The sequence below is a fragment of the Acanthaster planci genome, linkage group LG21 (genome assembly GCF_054643075.1).
Source record: "Acanthaster planci isolate LZ-2023a linkage group LG21, COTS_SCS, whole genome shotgun sequence".
NCBI lineage: Eukaryota > Metazoa > Echinodermata > Asteroidea > Valvatida > Acanthasteridae > Acanthaster > Acanthaster planci.
Window position 1 is genome coordinate 2,583,243 of NC_141797.1, and position 18,861 is coordinate 2,602,103.

The window sequence follows — 18,861 nt, forward strand, 5'->3', positions numbered from 1 at the left end:
AATGTCCTTTCACACATTTGGATTTTGCTCATCCATTTGGATGGTACAGTTCACAATGTGAGCACCATAGGCACAGTCTTAGTTCAGGATGATTACGGCGTGTCAAAAAAGTCGGTTCCTAGTGGCATTTTGACAAATGTGAAGATGGGTTACATTTTTAGGATTTCCCTAATAAATAGCAGAGAACAAGGTAAAACCTTTTCTCAAGATGTATTTGGGGGGATTTAGGTTGAAGCCTCATGGCTATTTTAAGAAACCAATCATTGGACACCAACATTCAAAAAGTAAGGAATTAAGGGTCGATTACAAACTCCTTGAAATATCATCAAGATTTCACACATATAAAGCTTCTAGTTGGGAGTGGTGTACTGTGTTTGCTGTCGTTTGTTTGAGGGATAAATGATTCCAAAAATGTTCAAGTTTTACCACAGTTGTTGAAGATGGTGTAAACCTGCAAGCAATTTCTGAAAGACACTACTTTCAATAAATGCTTTACGTGAAAATGCTTGGAAACGTTCTTGGACAACTACAAGAATTACAACCTGCATTATAAGACAATTCAGCTGGTCTTTGAGGCCCACCGTACATGTATGCAAACGCTTTCAAATGCCATGAAACATGCCCCAACTTCCTAGATCTAGCCAGCTGTAAAAGAGAAGCTTTCTCTAGATATCGGTAGAGTGGGGCTCATCTTGTTTCCTCTTTCTGTTTTTTTTAACCAGATCAAGGAAGCCGGCACTGCCCTTGGTCTCATGTCACTAGAGCCATCGACTGAACCCGAGTCGGATGCTGTGTTTGTACCAGAGACAGACCCCGAGCATTCCAGCGGAGCTGAAAGCTGATAATCGCCATGACGACATCTTATCTTTACTTTTCTGTTCTGTAGACACAATTTCCGTGGGAGTGTTTCTCAAGGTTGTAACAAATGCCAGCAACATACTGATTCTTAGGGGTAGTAATGCCCAATTCAGCATAGAACCTGTGTCCGTCTAACAAGCAGTGTACCGAACGAGATAGATACTGTATCTTGTACATTTTGAATATATGTTGGTCATAATAAGACGGTGAATCTCTCGTGGAGGGAGTCGTGTCGGTTTTCTCTTTTTTATCCCGCTAAAAACAACATTGTATGTATGTTTTGTGAATTTGTATGCAGGTTAAACCATTCCCACATCTGCCGTTTCATGTTGGCTGCCGATGGCATCTTCTTAATGCTTCACGGCCGCTTTTGTGTCTTGTCGCAGAAGACCATCTGGATGTTTTTTCTTCTTTATAAAAACCCTCGCGCGTATTTGCTGTAGAATCGAAGCAGAGACTGCAAGTAGCATTGGTTAATATCTTTTTGTAGTTTAAATCCTGGTTAAAAAAAACTGCCATAGGGTAAAGCCTGAAGCGTTGTACTTCAGAGAGTTTTCTGTTCGCTGCAACATGTGAGTTGCAGATGGCTAATATACAAAACCCCCAGCGCCATGGATGCCTGTACATTTACTTTTGCATTCGGCGGTAAGTTTGTGTCTGTTGCTGAGTGTTATGTCAACATTTCTTGGGAAAAGACAACTTGAGGAAAGTGATTCAGAAATGTTTGTTTCAAGGTTCGTGTAGGTGAGATGTTCTAAAGCCTATTTCACAGTGTGGGAATGGGACCTTTCCAAATCTGAGATTTTCAATCAGTGTTTTGTTATTTCTACGGGTGACGGCCCGTTCTTAACAATTTGATCACGGGGAACAATGTTCCTATTTGCTGTCTCAATGATATGTTCTGATGGAACCATCACCCACAGTCTTAGTCGTAGTAATAATAATAACAAACAACACACTTATATAAATGACTTTTTTATCTGCATTTTAAGGGTCACCAGGGTTAACCAATTATTGGTCAGAACTTATGAAAAACTGCCTCTGTTGATTCACACACTGCCCGTGGGGCCCTTGCAGAAACTGCTGGTGACATGACTTGGTCTTGTGTGAAATGGCCCACTCACACAAGTGTGTATTTGCCTGCAACTGGGGACCCCCTATTGTTCCTCTTTTGTTCGTACTTTAACTTTTTTTAGAAGACCACCCATATGTTTTGTACACAGTTGTCAATCGGGGACCCTCTGTCAATCGGGGACCTTATTGTCCTCTATTGTTCAGGGTTCCCAATTGAATGCAGAAACAAACTCACCTCAACTTTGATCCCCCTCATCAGGGGTACCTGATACTCCAGACATGCTACTGATTTCATTAAATCTGTGCATGAAGTTACATTATGCATTGCACGTTTTCCATGCCAGTATTTAACAGATTTTTACCACTTAGCACAGATAGTGAATATCTTGGGGGCATCGGCAAGAATCTTCAGCAGATGACAGATTGAATGTTTTACGCTTTGAGGCAAAGCCCATTGGAATATGAAACTTAAATGAAATTATTCTTTCTTTGCACAAATATGAAACTTTCTCAGTGCTCGAAATAATCCCTCATTGTGTGCAAATCCAGCATACAATTGGAACAGTAAGTCTAACCATTAAAATTTGTGTTCCAACAAACATTCCTGTGTGTTGTGCAGACTGTTTTGGCAGCATGCATGTATTTGTTTCTCTTTTAGAAGGAGCTCCACAGTCATTCTTCATCTGAAAGGAGGAACCAGTCTCCATTCATTGATGTCCACTGTTGGGTGTGGAAAGTCACACAGTAGCATCAACAGTAAGGCAACCCTGTAAAACCTGTAACAAATGGTCAGTGGTCAGTAGAATTAATAATTAAGTTATATCCTCTGGCCGACCTACCAATGAAACGCAGGGGATTTATACTTGGGAGATGTATTAAACTGCATAGCGAACAGATGAAATATGTTTGCAGTGTGACGATACGTCTAACTCATTCATGGGTTTATCATTACAGGGAGTGTTTGCACCAAAAAGCCCAGTGCATGGTCTATGCACACCTAGCAACATCACTACATAATTTTCCTTTTATATCCTTTGAAATGTTTGTCTTCATTCTTTTAACCCGTCTCTTTTCCAAGTCGATTGTCTAGTTGTCAGATTTCCTTGGAAAAGGTTGTTTTTTTTAATAACTCTCAGAAGTTAACAATGGCATTTAGAGGTGTTGTTTTATTCGGTCTAGTTTTACCCATGTTGTAATGGTCCTGCATGTAGTAAAACACAGGTTTTCCAGTTCGAAAAGGTATTTTTGTTCTTAGATAGGGTTGCATTTGCTGTAGCACAGGGTAATGTGACTTCAATTATGTAGTTAAGAATGTAATCACCTTTGGGAAATAATTTCATTGTTCATGTTGTGTTTCAACAAGTGATTTGTTTTGAATTGAAATGTAGAAATTCTAAATGATACCTTGCCTATTTTCAGCCAAACTATTGCGTAGATTGCCAATAATTAAATGAGAGGTTAGTATGTGGTATTTGGTAGAGTCGTTAGCACTGGGACTACCCCTGAAAGTTTTCAAGATCTGTGCGATCAACCTGCTGCTAATAGGAACGTTGAATCCTTCTGGCAAGCAAACGTGTTTGATGTTGAACAGCTGGTAAAAGACATGCAGTAATTTATTTTTAATATTTCCCCATACAGTCCTGCCATCTTCGTTTGCCCCAATACCTAGTATGCAGTTTTACTAATAACAGTATTTTTGAATGGACTTCGACTGTACAGTTGAAGCCAATGCTTTGTTTTCTTAGTTTCTTGCAAATTGTTCAGAACTTTTCCATCAGAGCTTTGCGAGCAATTATGCCTGCTGAAGTCCACAATGAATTTAATCTAAGTTAAAAACATGCCAAATGTTTGCATGTTTTTGGCCAAGTTTTGCTTATTGGATCAGTGTGAGTCCATACCGTAATTCTCATATGTTTGTATTTTTTTCTCCTATTTTTAATACTGCAAAAGAGTATGTTCCATTGATTCCAATACCTTTGTATTTATTTTGTTTTGTAGTTGACCCCGATATTTTATTTGTATTTTGATATCCCTTCTTATTTTGCATTGACGTCATGCATTTAGAATTTATATTGTACAGACGTTTGCTGCCTCAACCTTGCTGATTAAGACTAATGATTGCCAGTTTCATACGTTTGTACCAATTTAATCACAAGTGTTGTGATCGGCCAGTTAATTGTTTAAATGATTTTGACATGTGAATCAGTATTTTTGTTGATATGGTGCAATGTATCCCACAATAATTGCAATTATTATAGACATTTAAACACCTTGCCATGAGTTGGTTATTGAGATTATACCTTGGTGCTGAACGTGCTCAGAACCAATTACGGATGTGGTCATACCGAATGGGCATGGCCATGCCAATAGTATGATGACATTTACACAGAGGCGTGGGTGGCAGGTGACATGGGTGTGCCTGCTTATGCATAGGAATAGTTTAGGGTGTGGTCAAATAGCACATGTAACATTCGCAGTGTGAACAATATGCTAATTGCGTGTGGTCACACCCACACGCGTAAGGCGGGGTCAGGTCCCCTTGGACAGAGTCAATATTTTCCAATGAATTCTAGTACAAAGCACAAAACTTTTATAATTTAGGAAGGATGTCACTTGAGTGGAAATAACCGTACATGTATATGTAGCACTATCTCCTCATCACTGTCTTTGTAAACTTTGCAACACTTAGAAAAATGAGGGAAAGAGATTGCAGTGTATTTCTGAGATTACAAAACAAAACTATGGTACTGTTATTAGGCATTGTAGATGAGAGTTAAATATTGAAGTTAACCTTTTTTCTTTTCTTTTCCTTTTTAAAAAAATTTGTTCCCCCCATTTTATTTCCCAAAATCCAATCCCAAGAGCCTATTTCACTTTAGTAAATCTTTACTTTGTGGCAAAAGGAATTGCTGGCGAAAATGCAATAATTCTTTATTGTCCGTGATGCGGCGCAGGCAAGCAGCTGCTTAACAGTGGCGTGAACTACGCGCGCAAAATGCACTAACTATGCTTTATTTGCAACACACACTTGATGTGCTCAACCTGTGGCATGCACAGTTGAAAGTTTTGGGCCACTTGTGTGTCACAAACACATTGAAACCGTCTGACTCTTTGCCAAAGTATACATACCCTGTGTATGCTTATCGGTGTTCAGCAATGTTCTCTCTGAAAAGTACGGTGTTCAGCTAAAAACCACGTAAGTTCACATGCATTACTTCAGATTTTTACTTGAAAGAATATCTTTGAAGCAGGGTAGCTGGTGCAAATTAGGAAGTAGCATACAAAAGTACTTTTATCACTTCTTGGAATTTTCGTAGTGTACATTTCTGTGGAGAAAACATAACTATCGAGAAAAATACCGTAAAAAGGTGCAGATAATATCAAGAAAATACTGAACCAAATCATAGTACTGCTCTAGTCAAATATTCTAGACTACTATATGTAAAAATTGAAAGTAATATAAGAACCCAAAGGTTGTTTATATAACGGTTTGTTTTTCCTTGTATATATTGCCTGATGGAATGAACACTATAAAAATTTAATTACTTTAGGACTAAAAGTGTGACTATGAAGACACATTCTATGCGTAAAGTGTGCACACAGTGTTGGTTTTTATGTGCAGTAATAATTAATAACAATGGCTGATGTAAGCACACACACCTTATGAGAATAAAGAATTTCAGAATAGATTGTATGTCTGTGGCACCATTCTTTACACCAAGTGTTTGCATGAGTTCGTGTTAAGATTGTCTAACAAGTCATATCTGCCATAATGTTACCACTTACCAGTGGGCATTGTTGTGACCTGCTCTTCAAAAATCAGTCACACGTCGCCAGGGCCACTTTTGAGTTAAAAGGCCTTTGAAAGAACGTTGCGCTGTGTTTAAGTAATACGTGTCCTAAACATTTGGACATGTACACAACATCCATTTTATCACACCCTGCACTCAACATACCCGAACAGTCGCTAAATATGTAAATTTTAGTTGCATCTTATTCTATTCGCTAAACATTTGATCAACCGTAGTGCGCTCAGACCCCGATGCATAGCGGCGGCGCCGCCATGTTTGCCCTTCTTTTTCTTATCTTGGAGTTTCCATTTTCGTTACACGTTCTTGTGTTTATTTGATCAACCGTAACGTATTAACGTACCGACTGCCGTACCGCCGAGGCCTCTGTACGCCGTATGTCGCTCTGTCGTCCTCCTTCCACCTACGGCTGTGCCTTAAACCAACCATTCTCTGGGACTACCCCGGTGAATACGACACTAGAATTCGTACGACCAGCCTACCGTGTGTCAGGTAGTACTATTATGAGTCTTATTTCCTCGGAGAGATCTATCTTCAGACGTTTGTTTTTCGACTTTAATGTTTTCATTCTTTCCAATTCAAGTAATTCATGAAGTTGTCTTTACCTATCTACATATAACCATAGAACTACATGTGTACTGTTCAGAAATGGATGTGATAGGCCTAAGCTTCCCATGTGCTGGCGTAAATTAAATTCCAGCCAACCCTATATGGAAAAGGCCTTCTCAAACTAACCGGTGCACAGTGGTTTAGGATGCAGACATTTGTAAAAAAAAAATTCTCGAGTTTATGCTTTTTTTCTGTTCAGTGGTATCTAATAAAATTATTTTTGCTCTTGAAACGTTTTCATCCATGATATTTCTTGTATAATTCACTATTTTTCGTAATGATGACTTTCTTGTTCTGGGTTGGACATTTTACAGTGGGAACTTTCATGCAACATTAAAACCCCTGTTTTCTATTAGATAATCTAATATCTAGTAATAAACCTGTACGTTATTTTGTAGCCTATTTAACACTCTTTCAGATGATGTGACCTTTGATGTGAAATATCTAGTTGAAAGTGCAAAAATTCGCTGCAACTTGGAATGGTAAATTATGTCGCAGTTTTCAAATTAGCTTAATATACTCACCAATGTCTTTGATGATACATACTTAAAATCGGCCATTAACGGCTATGGCAAAAATGTTTACTTTATTCATAAATTGGTAAATTGATGTTTTAGCTACAAAGATAATCAAGCGGAAAATTGCCGCAATTCATCGTTGTGCCGAAAAAAATTATTTTGTGAGCAGTCCTCGGCCGGAATTAACGCGGGTTGACGAAGAAATAAACAGCGCCCTCTGGTGCCGACATTCGTACAACACATTGCACGGGATCGCTATCGCGCGTTCAGTAGTAGAGAAGAGCCGGTTCTGGATCACACGCCCCTTTCAACCCCTTTCACCCACCCGCGCCGGGGATTTCCACTTCACTGACCTTGAACTTTTAACCCCGGCTGGCTAAACAACTCGTGACTGGCACCGACCTGCACAAACAAAAAGGGATTTCCCCTTGCTTTTCTGGTCTGAACTAGTGACCTTGGCTATGTTCAAAGCAAAACAAACCGCCTTAAATAAATGACCTATATATAAAAAAACATGTCAAGTCAAGTCGATAGAAAAAATGATACAAATTTTAGAAACCTATATATGAATAGAGACATGAGCAACCTTCTACACAGACCAATACTAAAATATTTTACTCGATTTAAGAAGGCGTTTTTAGAAGATTTTGTCAAGCGGTATAACATCCCATTACCGACACCTAAAAATAAACATCATACACGATTTGAACTAATAAACTATCAAAGAGGATCAAAAACAATTTAGATATCTCCCGCGTCAGTCATATCGGCAGCTTTTGAAAACGGTACAAAAATATAATATTCCTTATGCAAACAAAGACAGATACGTCAAACAGGACTTTATCAATGCGATTAAAGCTTATACACAATCTAAAGAACTCGAGGAAGTAGACATTAAACGTATAAGGCGTTTTAAAGATAATTTTCGTAATTGGGAGTTGATTCCTCGCTTCTATGAAGATGACCTAATACATTTTTTTGATTTTTACAAGCAGTTGATAGAGAAAACAGCGTTGGCCGAACTCAAAGAAATCGGGAGTTACAAATTACAAACACATCTTAAAGTGCAGTTTAGATTGGAAAAAATTGACGGAACGATTGACTACGGCACCTTTCCCTTTCAGAGTGATCAAGACGTAGTAACAAATAAACCTGGTGTTAAAAATGCACTTGCTAAGCAACGCGAAGAACAAATCGAACAAGTGGAGGCTCATACACAAAAAGGCTCGGGGTGGATCTTTGACAAAGTTGTCGCTTTTTACATCAACGTGGTTAAATATAATCCAGTCGGTTCTTCTTACATTCTGTTGCCTAAGGAATTGTTAGACAAAAAAGCAATCATAAATGTCCAAAATAAAGATCAAGAATGTATTCGATGGGCGTTGAGAGCAGCTTTGAAGCTGTATTCAGACGGAGTCAAAAGTCAGCTAGAAACAAATCCAAAATATAAAATAAATAAGGAGCGACCTTCGACTTACCGGTCAGAAGCAGACAGTCTAAATTTTACAAACATAAGCTTTCCAACACCGATTTCACAAATTCCACGTATCGAATCGCAAAATAACTTGGCGATCAATGTGTTTGGTTACACCAAAAAAGACGGTATTTACATTCTGCACAAAAGCAAGCGTCCAGAAGAACCGATCAATTTACTTTATTTTACCCGAGATGAAGAGAATCACTACTGTTGGATTAAAAACTTTTCTCGGTTGACGAGTGATATCGATCATCACGAGCATAAGAAACACTGGTGTTGCAAGTGCATGTCGCATTTCCAAACGGAAGAAAAGTTAGCCAGCCACAAAGAAGATTGCCAAGGCTTAAACGTTCCTACATGTAAAGTTGAAATGCCAGCCGAGGGTGAAAATATACTCAAGTTTAAAAATTACAAAAATAAGCAAGACGCGCCTTTTGTCATTTACGCCGATTTTGAGTCTGTTTTAGAAAAATTACCGCCAGCAGACACAAACACGGTGAAAACACAGATTCACAGGCCTTGCGGATACTCATACGCGGTAGTCAGATGCGACGGAGTTTGCACTAGCCAAAAGACTTATAGAGGCCAAGACGCGGCTGTTGATTTTGTAGGGTCACTTTCTCAGGAAACAGAGAATATCAACGAAACGTTTAAAAACAAAGAGCCGTTGATTTGGAACGATCAATTACAAAAAATCTACCAAAAATTGTCATAGATGTTGGATATGCGAAAAGTTGATAGATCGAGCAAAAGCGGATGAATCTCACTGTCAATGTGATATTCCAAAACCACCAGAGACAAAAGCTGACAAAATCGAGTTTTGTCGTATAGTTAAAGTCGAAGGCAAAGATAAAGAGTTCAGAGAATGGAAATGTTTAGATTGCAAAAAGCCCATCAACAATTTTAGAAAGGTCAGAGATCATTGTCACGTGACGGGGAAGTACCGAGGCCCAGCGCATGCTAGTTGTAATCTCAAGTTAAGAATAGTGGCCGACCAAACACCCATTCCGGTGATCTTACACAACTTGGAGAAATACGACGCACATTTAATCATGCAAGGCGCTCACGAATTTTATGGGAAATCAATCAAGTTGATCGCTAAAAATACTGAAAATTACATCTCGTTTTCTTTTGGCCAACTCAGATTTTTAGACTCCTTTCATTTTATGGCGGCTTCGCTAGATCGGTTGGTTAAAAATTGTTCACCAGATGATTTTAAATTACTTTGTGAAAGGTTTCCAGAAAACAAAAGTTTACTCTTGAAAAAGGGAATTTATCCCTATGAGTATATAGACTCCTTTGATCGGTTCCAAGAGAGACAACTCCCACCAGTAGACGCTTTCTATAGTTCTCTGAAGCAGGGAGGAATAACCGAGCAAGAATACGCTCGTGCGGAGAAAGTATGGGAAGCCTTTGGCTGTCAAAACTTGGGGGACTACCACGACTTATACGTGGAAACGGACACGCTGTTGCTCGCGGGTGTATTTGAAAACTTTCGGAAGGTATGCAAGAAGAACTACGGCCTTGACCCAGCCAACTATTATACGGCGCCAGGCCTGTCGTGGGACGCCCTCTTAAAGCATTCGGGTATACAATTGGAACTACTGACAGACATTGACAAGCACTTGTTCTTTGAAAGGGCAAAAAGAGGCGGTATCTCGAGTGTTGGTGCAAAGCGATATGCGAAAGCTAATAGTCCAGAATTACCAGATCATGTACCTAGACGCAAATAATTTATACGGCTGGGCGATGAGCAAATAGTTGCCCGTAGGGGAATTTACCTGGGAAACAGACTTAGAAAAATTTAATTACTATTACATCCAAGAGTTGCGACTAACCGACGACTACGGTTACATGTTTGAGATTTCTGTAGATTACCCGGAACGTCACCATGACAAACACAATGACTTTCCACTTGCACCTGAGAATATCACGGTACCAAACGAATGGTTTTCCAGCTATCAACAAAATTTAATTGGTAATGGCGAGCAAGTAACCTCGGTAGACAAACTAGTGGCTACTTTGGACACCAAACGAAAATACGTGGTTCACTATCGTACATTACAAAAATATCTCAAACTAGGGTTGTGGATCAAAGAAGTTCACCGAGTACTGCGTTTCCGCCAAAAGCCGTGGATGAAGAGCTACATCGATAAAAACACAAAATTGCGCAAGAAAGCCAAAAAATGATTTTGAGAAAGACTTTTTCAAATTGATGAACAATTCGGTATTTGGCAAGACGATGGAAAATGTTAGCCATCGAATTGACGGCCACCTCCTAAGGGACGAACAAGACGCCGCCAAATACAAAAAAATTAACTTATAAACCGAATTATAAATCGACGGTGCCATTTGGGGACTGTTCTCTTTCTTTTGTGGAGATGTACCGAACCAAAACAAAATTAAATAAGCCAATCTATTGCGGTGTAAGTATTCTCGATATCTCAAAAACGTTGATGTATGATTTCTACTACAACGAACTAAAATCAACTTTTGGTGAAAAAGTAAACCTACTTTATACGGACACTGATTCTCTATTAGTTCAAATCGAGCAAAGCTCTGACGATTTAACTGGTTACCTAAACGAAAAGCGTCATTTGTTTGACTTTAGTAATTATCCACCGGGTCATCCGCTTTACAGCGTTAAAAATAAGAAAGTCATAGGCAAAATGAAAGACGAGTTTGGCGGTAAAACAATTTTAGAAGCCGTTTGTATCAGACCAAAAATGTATCCAATCTTAACTACCGATCAAAAGCGAGCGCCAGCGAGCTACGAGCGAAGCGAGTACTTTTCTTTAAAGAAGGCGAAAGGGGTCTCCAAGGTAGTAACCGAGAAACGATTGACCCACGAGATGTATAAAAGCTGCCTATTTGAAAGGGTTTCTCATTTCAATAAACAACAACTATTTAGATCGGATAAACATCGGGTGTTCACCATTTCACAAAATAAACTTAGTTTGTCGCCGTTGGACACAAAGCGCTACATATTGCCGAATGGAATCGATACGTTGGCTTATGGGCACAAGCGAACGAAGTGAGCTGGCGGGAATTACCTAATCAGGCGGTAATTTGGTATCCTCGGGCACGACCTGAAGTTCCTCTTTGACGAAACTCCTATTTGGTCCGTTTAAAAGGTAGTACAAAGTTGGACCCGTTTTGACGCGTTTTCCTTTCACTCGTTTAAATTGACTAGTTCGCTTTTCAATTTGGTAAACGTCCACGGACCATATCGGATCTGTCGCCCTTCTGACGGTGCCGCCCTCTTGCTCGCCCGGGTAATAGAGGTACCTAACGACCGCGTCTGGAGGAAGTTCTCTTTGGGTAGTTCTTACAGGTGTACTGGGTTCTTGGTTCACTCGCTTTGATTTTATAGCTTCTGCAGGAACGGCATCTATTAATCGCGTTTTTTCCTCGTTTAACGATTTCACGACCTGAGGCAAACGTTCCACCCATTCCACGCTACGCACACCCACGTTTAACATTTCTTGAGCGTATTGGTGGCCGAATAACCTTTCGGCTAAAGTACGGTTAAACCTTTCCACGATTCCTTGAGATCTGTGTACCCCAGGTTCGACCACTTGAATTTGTACCCCGTGTTTTGTCATTAACCGTTTAAACTCGCCTTTGAATTCAGATCCCGAGTCTACCATTACGAATTTGGGCCACGTCAAAGGTGATCGCGAATAAATCTTCTTTATTGCTTCACTCACTTGTTCGGCGGTTTTACTGGTCAACGGTTCTGCCTCTTTGTATCGCGAACCCACGTCTACCACGGTTAAAGCGTACTTAAACGTTTTCCTTTTAACTCGGTCCCAGGGTAAATACAAAACGTCCATTTGATGCGCGTAATTAGGTTCAACCGATTCTGATTGCAACATTGTAGGTCTGGGTACGTAATGTGGTGCGGGTAAATATATTTGCCAAACGGCCTGCTTTTTTAGCCACTTCCTAATAACTGATTTGTCTGCACCGGTCTTTTCGTGTAGACGATCGACAGCACTTTCTCCTCGCCAGTAACCCTGTGGACTGTAAAACAACTTGAAAATTCTCTCTCCATTTTAAAAATAAGTTAAGCGTAACGAGTTACGAGCTGAGCGAGTACCGGTAAGCCAACAATCCGACTATCGCAGTTCCACCTAAAATCCAAACCAACTCGCGGGTTTTTTGGTCTTCTGAAGGCTCGTAAAAATCGGACAACTTAGGTTCTGGCGGTAACGGGATAATACTCTTACCGGTCAATTCTGAATAAGCTCGTAGGGCTTCGTCCACGTTTACAAATGTTTGCTGACTCTTGCGTTCTTGTCGCATTCGTTCGTTCAAAAAGTCTAGCATGTGTACGCGTTTTTGTTCCCACTCTTCCTTCGCTTGCGTCAATTGCTCCAACGCGATGTCGTGTCGCCTTCGTTCTTCGTCGACTTTACTTTTTGATAAACTGCTAAATAAAAAATTAGATCCTGTAAATGCCAAGGCGTTTACTATCGCTCCTCCAACCATCATCAATGCACTAGCCATTCTTAAAATAAGGTTACTATTATATAAAAGTAAGATGTACACCAAAAAGCTTAACCCGAGTCGCAGACTTAAAGTTCCTCGCGCGATCAAAGGCGAGCGGCGCAAAGTCACCATTACGCACAACCCGAGCACTATAGACGCGCGCCACACGTTAAACGTAAAATTCCCCGCTTTAGGCACTGATGACGTCATTGTACCCGGCACGGCCAAACTGGCTTTTAAACTGGATCTAGACGGCGCCTCAGACGACAACCGGACGGTTTATAACAACGTGGCGAGAAACCTGGTGTCGGAAATAAATATAAGTCTCCAGGGAAATAAAATCGTAAGTTACCGAGACGCGGACGTATTTCACAATTTTAAGGACAATTGGTTACCCCCGTCGCAGACCAAAAATATGGCGTATTTTGGACTAGAGAAAGAAAACGTAGCCAAGATACGTCTAGGGGCTGACGATGCTAATGACGCTGCAAACGACGGTAAAGACAAGGCAATTGCCGACGCTTTTAAAAACAGGTACGCGATTCCACTAGACACGCCTATGTTGACGGACCATACCCCATTTTATCCTTCGTGGTTTAAAGAGCCTCTAACGTACCAACTAACTTTTAACGGGCACGACAAAGTGGTCAACTCGTCAGATACCGCCGCGGAGTACTCCATTTCAGATCTGACCCTGGAATACGAAGTCGTCACCAATCGAGACCTGGCGCAAACCTTGAGAAACAAGAAGACGATGTATTATCTATTCGACCGTATTCACTCGTGGAAGAAGCAAGCGGTAAACAAGAGTGATACGCTATGGAATATAAGCATAGACCAGAGTATTAAAAGTCTAAAAGGAATTTTGATCCTGTTTAAAGACCCGATGATTAAGAATCCCCAAAAATTTTATAATCCACACATTACAAAGACGATTGTGACAGTTGAAGGTAGACCTAATCAATTGTACTCACAGGGTTTGTTTGAGTACCAACATTGGAATGAAGTTACTAAATATTTCGGAGACTCGGATAAAGAATTGGCTAGAGGAGTTGTCTCGGACTTATCCTTATTGGGAGTAGATATGGCCGACTACCTAAAAGAAAAATATGGTTTGTGGCTCGACTTCAGAAGTTCCGACGACAATTCTGCACACGGATCGGGCAGACCTCTCGGTGGAGGAGGAGACATATCTATACAGATGGAACGAACGGCCGAGACTGCGGGACCTCTGACGATGTACGTGTTCCTGGTGATGGATTCTCAACTCACGGTGGAAGAAGGGAACTTCAAAAGTTTAGTTTATTAAAATTAAATGAACCAAAGCGAAGCAAGTAACTACTCCCCTCACTGCGCTTTAATCGTGGGCAAGACGGGGTCGGGTAAGACTAACTGGATCTTAAATCTGTTAGAGACCGAGTATAGGTTTACGTTTGAAGCTATCGTCATTATATGCCCAACGCTTTTTAAGAATAAAACTTATTTAGAACGACTGTGGGTGTACACCGACGAAAACGTTTATCTTTGTGATTTAGATCGGGAAAGACTAGAGTTAAATGAGGCAATTGAAATCTACCAGAAAATATTCGACGGGATAAATACATTGTTTATTATCGACGATTGCGCGGCCGATCAGTTTATTAAGTATCGGAAGAGGTCTAAGGGTAGTTCAGTTTGTGCTTTGTCTAAAATGGCGTTTTCGGGTAGACATTACCTCCATTCGTGTTGGCTACTCACGCAAAAGTATAATTCGGTGCTAAAAGATTTTCGCGAAAATACCGCTTGGACCGCGATATTCCACTGTAAAGATCGTTCGTCATTTGATCAGTGTTTAGACGAGAACGGCATAGTACCAGATGAAAAGAGAGAGGAAATCAAAAGGAATCTACGCAACGTTAAATTTAGTAAGCTGGTGTTGAATACCGAGCTGCCGGCAAATTATTTCGTTCAATAAAAACGAAAAAAAGTTTTGATTAACTTTATTAAATAATATGATCGAGAACAAGAAATGCAAGATGTGTCGTAGTCTCTTGGACTTAACAAATTTCTCCGTACAAAGAAGTGGTAAAATTGCGACTTACGAGTTGAATTGCGACAATTGTATTGCTAAGGTACGCGCTCGACAGGAACAAAACAAGTGCCCACACGGACGTCAAAGACATCAATGTGTTGATTGTGGCGGTTCGGGAATATGCTTGCACGGGAGGTTAAGACATCAATGCGCTAAATGTAATGGCTTGTCGATTTGCGAGCATGGTAGAATAAGATATTATTGCATTGAATGTGGTGGAAAAGGTATATGTAAGCACGACAGACAAAAATATCGTTGCATTGAATGTGGTGGAAACGGTATATGTGAGCACGATAAACAAAAATATGAATGCAAAATCTGTTCCGATACAATCAAAGTAACGATTAGAAATTGGATTAAACATTGTCGGCAATCAGATAAGAAGAATAACCGAATTGATCCTGACCGTTTCATTGACACCGACTTTTGCAGAGGGCTAATTGAGGACCACCCTTGTTGCTATTATAACGACTGCAACGTAAAATTGCAATATATTTATCCAAGAGATGACTTGGGTACTATAGAGCGGTTAAATACGGATTTGGGGCACGTGAAATGGAATTGTGTCTTAGCTTGTAGGAAGTGTAATTTAATGCGCAAGTGCAATATGATCCCCGAGTCAACTGACTTGTAAGTAAATGATAACTATCTATTAACTAATTTTATTTGCTTGACTTTGCTTATTAACTAGTTACTATTTAGTTACCCTTTGCTTGAGCTAGGCTATATAAGCTTAGCTTAAGCAAATTTTATTTTTGTTATAATTAAATGATAGCCCTGTTACAATATGCCCAGCTAGTTATTCAGCTAGTTATTGCAGTCAACCTGACCTACTACACCTACGAGTACCTTTGCTTCAAACAAACGGTCAACAAATTTAAAACGTATATAATTAAATGGACGACATCAAAAGCATACTGGCCGATTCAAAAAGCGGAGCTAGCAATGAATCAAGTGAAACCAACCACAAAGATAGACTTTGTGCGATAGTCGCGTCAGGTGAAAGTAAGAAGTACCTAGGTAAAGAATATTCAATCAAAGAAATTGAAGCTATGTCACCCAAAGATCAAGAAAAGCTTTTTAATTTATACGAAGTTAAGTTTGGTAAAGAGATTGTCAGAACCCTTGGTCATTCGATTTTAAGTTTGTACTCTCGCTTGCTAGGAATAGCTACTCCGGTAGAATTTTTAGGCTTTAACGTCAATCTAAAGTCTGAAGAAGCACTGACTAAAGACCTAAACGACGACCCTATCATCAGTCAAACGATGGGTCATTTACCTACCGAGGTCTGTTACAAGTACGGAGTGTACCTGTCTCCACTTACAGCTATGCTGATTACAACTAAACATCTAGAGCTCAACAAAAGTTCTGTTATATTAAAAGAAGATGTCAACAACAACAAACGAATCGAACCCAACACCGGCGAGCAACCAAGTTCAGACGGTAACTAAGTCAGTTACCAAAGCTAAAAATCCGAGGCGCGTAGAACAAGGTAAAAAATTAGCGGAACATAACAAGAAGATGAAGCAACAACTCGTTAAGATGAAATTAGCGGGCGAAGAAAGCAACGAAGAGAGCAAGATCTATCAAACGGTTACAGAGAACAGAAGCTTGATACTTGGTGGATTGGGTATCACTGGGGTTGTGATCTACTTAATTTGGAGAAACAAGTCGACCAGTGTCCAGCCCAGTTCACGACAAATTAGCGTTCAACCAAGCCGGAGGCTAGCAAACCAAGAACCAGATTTGGTTATGGATTAAGAGTTCCTTATTATTAAATATGAGTAACGCTAAATCAATCGACGTAAACGGAATTGCGAATACTGTTTATCACGGTGCAGTCGTTTCGGGAATCTCACTTGGATACGCAATGCTATCGAGTAAACTATTTAAAATTAAACCACCGGATCTAAATAAGTTGTCCGCCGAAGATGCATTAAAATTAACTGCGTTGTCCAGCGGCGCATTGGCTACCCAGGGTTGGTTGGTAGCACAAGGTATTCTACCCGCGAGCTTGCCAACCGCTTAAAAACTTATTATTATAAAAGAAATGGCAGAAGGAGGATTCGATCCCGAGGAAATACCCCTCTTAGAAAATCAAGATCAAGATCAAAACGAGCTCGAAGAAGATTTTGTTGATAATGATCGACAAGAAACGTCCTTTATAGAAGGAGGAAGTGGTTCAACAACAACGGTTAAACCAAATTTGGAACTAAGTCCCCGACCTGGCTCTGGCTCAGAGGTAACTAATCCAAAAGTCGATGAATTTTACAAAAATTACCGTGAGATGGGTAGAACGGACGTACCGCGTAAACCCAATTACGGATTATTTATATATCGAAAAAATAAAGAACTATTTTTCAAAGGTGATGAAATATGGGCAAGACGGGAAGTACCATTAACTAGTCAAAAGAAGGGGGAGGTCGGTCGATTTGTAACTCTCGATACGATCGCCAAACACGCGAGGGAAGCTGGGTATTCTGGGACTGGCTTTGTTCAAAATATTTTAGGATTTGAAAATTACGGTAAAAAGATTAAACAAGCACAATCAAAATTAAACGCCATTCAACCCGAGAGCATTCCAATGAAAGAGTTACCGCAAATATCGGACCAAGTAAATGAAATCGTAGAAGAGCTCACCCAAGATACAAACGTTCAAACAGAAGGGTTAAATTACCGCGAGTTGGTCGCTTTAGATGGAGCATTACAAACGGCAAAAGGAGAATTAATTTTAAATCAAGGTAAATTAGATGAGTTAGACGCAAAAATTCAACAGGTCAAAACCGAGTTAGAAGAAGCGACGTCTGAAGAAGAACGTATAGAACTTCAACGACAATTGGACGACTTACGAGTTGAAAGACGAGGTAGATTAGAAGTAATCAATAGAAATACCGATCAATTGAGGAGTCAAATTAATCGAATTAAAGAAACCATTACGGCAGTAATGGATTCGGATTTGACACTACGCGAACGAATTAATATTTTATTTAGAGAACAAGGTGTCACAATCGTGAGCATCTTAACGGCTTTTAGTTTAGCTGTGAGCACCATCGTTAGTAGTATAGTGGCTAGCGTCAGGGGTGCCGGAACTAGTGAACCTGAACCCGCACCCAAACCAACGCCAGCTCCTCCCTCCAAAGGTGGAATACCGATTGGATCAAACGTCAACTGTGGAACCTAGCAAACGTATTGAAGAAACTCGGGTTGAGCGCATTAGGAGCTTTACCCGGGATCATCGGTAGCATTTTGAGTTGGATTTTTAACGTAGCGAGTAAAGCGGTTGGATGGGTGGCAGAGCACGTGTGGACCTTGTTTGTGGGCTTGGGTGTTTTGCTTTTGACATACGTGCAAAAGAATGTGTAAAAAGGGTAATAAAAATATTCCTTCCTAGATTTAGGAGGGAATAGATTCTCTAAATCAAAACGTTTAAGTTAAAATTTTATACAAGGTAAAACCGACGACACCCAAGGCAACGGCTCCGATGGTTAATGATAGTTTCTCTTCGTTGTGGGCGTCTAAAGGCTTGCTGGCTTTGCTAGCTGGTTCTGGTTGCTTCCTCGGTAACACTTCTGGTTCTGGTTTGATCGCTTCTTCATTAAAGTCAGCTTCGTTATTCAAACTCGGTACGTATCCAGTCTTCATATCCTCAGTCGCGATTTGTAAATTATTGTTATATCCCCCAAACGTACCGATGCGTAAGTCCATGTCCGAAGGCACCAGGTACAAACCCGGGGCGACTACGAAATTCAAAGGCGTTTTTGCGTATTGTAGCGAATCTTGAAATTGGTCGATCGACTGTTCGAGATCGGGGTCCGAATTAATTAAAGATTCCACGATCGTAATAAATTGCCTTTGAGCGTCTAATCCGGTGCCGGTGGCCAAAACGCTGGTCTTGGTCTGAGCCTGTGCCCCGAGCAAAGCGTAGACGTAAGCTCGAATTGATTCGTTTAC

At 40.3% G+C, this 18,861-nt stretch overlaps 1 protein-coding gene across 1 annotated transcript in view; it reads left to right on the forward strand.

Annotated features, from left to right (window-relative positions):
• Positions 1–5,619, forward strand: part of LOC110983128 (inactive phospholipase C-like protein 2) — a 173,778-nt gene extending 168,159 nt beyond the window's left edge. The window contains exon 31 of the mRNA XM_087131309.1: positions 723–5,619. Coding sequence (XP_086987435.1) covers positions 723–842 — 120 coding nt within the window. The 3' untranslated portion in view covers positions 843–5,619. The remainder of the gene's footprint in view (positions 1–722) is intronic.
• The last annotated feature ends 13,242 nt before the right edge of the window (positions 5,620–18,861 follow it).